Source organism: Sorex araneus, chromosome 3, assembly GCF_027595985.1.
Source record: "Sorex araneus isolate mSorAra2 chromosome 3, mSorAra2.pri, whole genome shotgun sequence".
Taxonomy (NCBI): Eukaryota; Metazoa; Chordata; class Mammalia; order Eulipotyphla; family Soricidae; genus Sorex; species Sorex araneus.
This window is the reverse complement of record NC_073304.1, coordinates 218,365,278-218,370,712: the sequence shown is the minus strand read 5'-3', so window position 1 is coordinate 218,370,712 and position 5,435 is coordinate 218,365,278. Positions and strand designations below refer to the sequence as shown.

The window sequence follows — 5,435 nt, the reverse complement described above, 5'->3', positions numbered from 1 at the left end:
ATGGCCTGTTGTACCACTAGCTTCTGTGGATTCCCCAGCTGCTCCACTGGTGGCACCTGTGGCTCCAGCTGCTGCCAGCCCAGCTGCTGCCCAACCAGCTGCTGCCAGCCCAGCTGCTGCCAGCCCAGCTGCTGCTCATCTGGCTGTTGTCAGCCCAGCTGCTGCTCCTCCGGCGGCTGTGGGTCTGGCTTTGGCACTGGTGGTGGCCAGGGGGGAAGCGGTGGAGCCATGACCTGCCGCGTCAGGTGGTGCCGCCCTGACTGCCGCGTGGAGGACACTTGCCTGCCCCCCTGCTGTGTGGCCAGCTGCACCCCCCCAACCTGCTGCCAGCTGCACCATGCCCAGGCCTCCTGCTGCCGCCCATCCTACTGTGGACAGTCCTGCTGCCGCCCAGCCTGCTGCTGCTGCCGCTGCCCGACCAGCTTCTGCGAGCCCAGCTGCTGTTGATCCTACCTGCCGTGAGCCCATCTGCCATCACCCCACCTGTTGAAAACCCCAACGTAATTGGAACCCCGAGGAACAAAGCACGTTAAAGCCAACTGTTGCAGAATCCGATGAACTGCTGAGCTCTGATAACCACAGTCTGACTTGCAGCATCTTTTCGTGCAGCTACATTAATTTCCCTGAGAAATAAAGTTGATTCTTAATAGACTTCAAACAGAGTTCACGGACTTAGATATCAACTGATGTCTTACAATGGAAATAGAAATCTGCAATATTCCACTATAAATATCATCGCAAGTTTTTTCAACAGCTGATGGCAGTTTGGTGTTAATAAAAAAAATATTCTTCAGTGATTAAAGTATTGTTGCCTTTTTTTCTCCCTTAGACTTTTAAAAATTGCTATTGGAGTACTGGAAATTTTCAAACCTCAATAAATGTGGCATGGGCCTGTGGTGTTTCTTTGCTACTAAGCTTTTGATAATGGTATTTTTAAAGTGGTTTTCCATTGCTTTGCCATCAAATGGTTTGATATTGTTCATCTAGATTATATGATTAAATTATGGTAGTATTTTGTATCTGGTTCCTAAGGTCTGTCACTGTCACTGTCATCCCGTTGTTCATCAATTTGCTTGAGCAGGCAGCAGTAATGTCTCCACTGTGAGACTTGTTACTGTTTTTGGCATATCGAATATGCCACGGGTAGCTTGCCAGGCTCTGCCACGTGGGCAAGATACTCTTGGTAGCTTGCTGGGCTCTCCAAGAGGGGCAGAGGAATTGAACCTGGGTCGGCCACATGCAAAGTGAACGCCCTACCCACTGTGCTATCGCTCCAGCCCCTGGCCGAGGTTTTAGCGTCTATCACTTCCATTCTGCAGAGCCAATAATCCCAAAATCTCAGCGATGGCTGAGTTTGGCGCCCCACTCCCCCTGCACCCATGGGACGGTCAGCATCAGTGTGGCCAGGACAGCAGGTCCCTCAGGGACCAGGAGGCAGAGGTCCCATCTGGACCCTGCTCCCACGATCCCTGGAACCTGCCTGACAGAGGGGGCCCTGGGGTGCCGAAGGTCCCCCCATCCCAGCTCTGATCAGGAACCACGTGCCTTCCCTTCCCATGCCTACTGATGAGAAAATTTTTTGGACTAACTACTCCAGAAGATCATTTTTACAAAAAAAAAAAAAAAAAACCAAAAATGGAGTTTTATGCTAGCTAGCTTCATGAGCATTGCCAAGTTCATTAAAATTTTTATGTGTTTTTGTGTATAATTCTTTCAATTGTTCAGAATATTAAGAGTGTAACATATAGCTAGAAAGATAGTAAGCATGAGATTGTACAGTATTAGTATAAGCTGTAAATATACCTTGACCTCTACTTACTACTTTATAACTAACAGTTTATGAATTCTGAGCAAATCCCTTCATGAGCCTAACACCTTCTTCTAGCCTATAAGGTCGACAACTGAGTTTCCTTACTTACACTGCCTGTCCCTTCCAGGTAAAGAGCAGGTCATTCTCTAAACTGACAGTGACAATTGGTCCCCATGGATGTTTGCAGGTTAAAAAAAAATTCAAGTCAAATAATGTCACATACATTAATGCCATTCTGAAGATTCATACAGAATGTCATAATAGTCATGAGACTGAAATGTCCTGTAATAAAGGAATCCTTATAACCATCATTCTTAAACAAGTTTAATCCTCTACCCATTACAAACTAACATTTGATTATTCCAGGGCTCCTCAAAAAGTGCTACAATAAGGAAATTTTGACTAATGTGCTTATGATACGTATATAATTCTCTCATGTACTAAGAAATAGAGAATATATGTCCAGTGTGGGGATATGAATGAGTGTCTTATTTGCATATAAAAAGGTACCACCTTTAGCTAGACACAATTTGAGTACTACCAAGTTTACTGCACTTCTAGAATCTTCATGAGAAGAAAGATAAATTTATTTCCCTGAGTGGACAGGGCTCTTAACAGGACACAATATGTACACTCACAAATAATAACTCCAATTTCCTCATACACAACTCTCTTTTCTCCCATCAATTTGGGAAGATTTACATTGGATAGACATTTTACTTAGCAGGACTTCAGTTCACAAACATTGAAAAAGTCATGGTAGCAATCAGGGGACAAGAGAAAAATACCTTGGTACTTAGGTTAGGATAAATAGTTGGGTTGAGAGAAAAGTGTTTTGATTTTACCATTGCGTTTTTAATAAAAATGTTTAAAAAGTGGTCTTTGTTTGGGTCCTAAATGTTTAATATGCTAGGTCCAAAATATCTATGTGTTTAAGATGTCCAACAAATGGAATTTCAGAACAGAAACAGAAATTAGATGGGAAAAATTGTGTGTTCATTTGGCTGGTAATTAACCATGTCTTATCTCAGTAATCTAGTAAGGCAAATGCATATGATTAGCAACTGTTAAAACTAAGTTTTAGGAATTGAGAAAATTCCCAAAACTAGAAAACTAGAACTTATGTGAAAAAATAACTCAAAATGTTAGTGTTTGCAGATAGAAGGTAACCACTCATTCAAATAAAAACTCTCTAAGAGAATTATTTAATAAAAATATTTTAATGTAATGCTACTGAATATTCCCCCTAAAGAGTGTAATAGAAAATGTAATTTATATTTAAACAAAATTAAAAATAAACCCAGGGAGACATCACAAATAATTACAAATTCTTACTGATTTGGTTTTAGAACTAAACAAGAGACACAGTTAATTTTAGGAAGAATGATTGTGGTTAAACTTTATTTTCTTGATTAATTTAGGAAAAGTAAGGGGATATTTGATTAGTCTTCATTCTGTGGCAGAAGAGGAGGATTCTTTGGTGTCACACCTGACTTGATGATTAGCTTTACATTTCAACTTGACCAGTTAAGGGATGCCCAGATTATTGGTACTTTACTTCTGGGTGATTCTGTGAAGCTGTTTCTGGAAGAGATCAGTATTTGAGTCAGCAGATTGAGAAAGAAGTTCGCCCTCACCCATGCACCAGTGAATCCATTGAGGCCTAAAGAGATAAAAATGTAGAGAAGAGCTATTTTGTTCTATTCATGGGACTGAGTTATCCATCCTTTCCTGGTCTAATATTGTGTCTTATATTTGGACTTACCCCATAGGCTTCTCTGGTTCTCAAGCCCTCAAGTTTAGAGTAGAACGAAACCACCCACTTTCTTGGGACCTTCAGCCTGTAGTCAATAGATCCTGGAACTTCTCAGCTTCCATAATTGCATGAGTCAACTAATCATAATAAAGTCCTCTGTGGGAAACAGATTTATATCTCTGGATGATCCTGACCAATACATCTTAATTCTCTACACACAAGAAGCATAAATACTGAGCTAAATTTTGCCCATAGGGAGATGTTGAAAAATGTCACAGTAGAAAAAGCACAAAAATGAAGAACTTCGGCCAGAAAAATGGCTCACAGGACTGGAGCCCCAGGTTCAATCTTCAAATCAGGACTGAGTTCCAAAGAAGGAGTCACATCAGCCCTGCTAGGTGTTAACCAAAAACCAAAAGAAGATGGAAGAAAAAATACAATGAAGCTCTGACATGCAGTGATACTCTCAGCTGCTCCTTTACTAATATGTATTTCAAATCCTCAAACATCGGGATTTTCTGTAGGGTTAGATAGTCTATCTGGTATTAAATATTCTGCTGAATTTAATAACTTCTGAGAGTATAATAGTAACAAATCCATATTTTTCAAACATACAATATACTGCTCACTTTTAGCTCTGTCTTTCTTCTCTTTACTCTAAAAAATGTTTTTAATAACTGGGTACATTTTCACAACTGCTTTCTTCCTTTGATTTTTCTCTAGAGTGATTTCTATCAGAAAAAGGCATTTGACTATGGAGGTTAAAAGACTTTAGCCTAAAATCAGATGGTGTGGGTTAAGTGTTCACATTTACCACTTGTTAGTGGAAATTTGCATAGGGGGGTGGGCAAATTTACACTAACAAGTGGTAAATGGGCTGGAGCAATAGCACAGCAGGTAGGGCATTTGCCTTGCATGAGGCCAACCTGGGTTCGATTCCTCCACCCCTCTTGGAGAGCCCGGCAAACCACCGAGAGTATCTCACCCGCATGGCAGAGTTTGGCAAGCTACCCGTGGCATATTCGATATACCAAAAACAGTAACAAGTCTCACAATGGAGATGTTACTGGTGCCCGCTTGAGCAAATCGATGAGCAATGGGATGATAGTAATACAGTGATAGTGTAAATTTGGAAAAACTAAGTATGTGTTTAGCTCAGTTTCCTAATATTGATTATGAAGTGGCAGTGGTACATGCCTCAAAGAATTTCTGTGCAAAAATTCATGAACTGGTTCATGAAAAATATCAGAACTGCCTTAGTACATTATAGATGCTCCAAAACTGTTACCAGTAACACTTCATCCACATTTCCCAGCCCTGAATAAAGCACCCCTTTCTAGACAACACAATCTAGTCTGACCTCACAGTCAAAGCGAAGATCAGAGACGCAGCAATCAACATTCATGGTCATATGGCTGGAAAATAAGCTGCCGGGTGAGACCCAAGAGCTCAATTATAAGGACCAACATTGGGTATTAACACTCCTTACAAGTGAGACATCAACCAATTATATTTTGGGGCAATGAACATTAGTTAGAAATACGGGAAACTTAGGGGTGATGAGCCCCAGGAAGACTAATGACTACTTGAAAACTAATGACTACTGAGTTCTTTACCCTTCCTTTAGGGGTAAAGAACCTAATTGTAGAGCAAATAAAATCAACTTCTAAAGGCTTCCAAAGGTTGAAAAAATAACTTGGGGATGGGCCAATTATCATTTGGAGATGAGTTCTTTCAACACAAACAAGGAAGGGCCTTTGGAAAGTATGTAAACAGCAGCTGACAAAGACTTATAAAAGGCCCAATATGCAAGTCTTACCAAAACTCCAAAACTTCTCCAAGAAACTCAGGTCTCAAGCTCCTGACACC

The 5,435-nt window shown here is 41.0% G+C and overlaps 1 protein-coding gene across 1 annotated transcript; it reads left to right on the top strand.

The window, feature by feature from the left end:
- On the top strand, window positions 1–447 carry LOC129403520 (keratin-associated protein 9-3-like). Its single transcript, XM_055132243.1, has one exon. It carries the CDS (start codon window positions 1–3, stop codon window positions 445–447), a length of 447 nt encoding a protein of 148 aa, XP_054988218.1.
- Window positions 448–5,435: the final 4,988 nt, after the last annotated feature.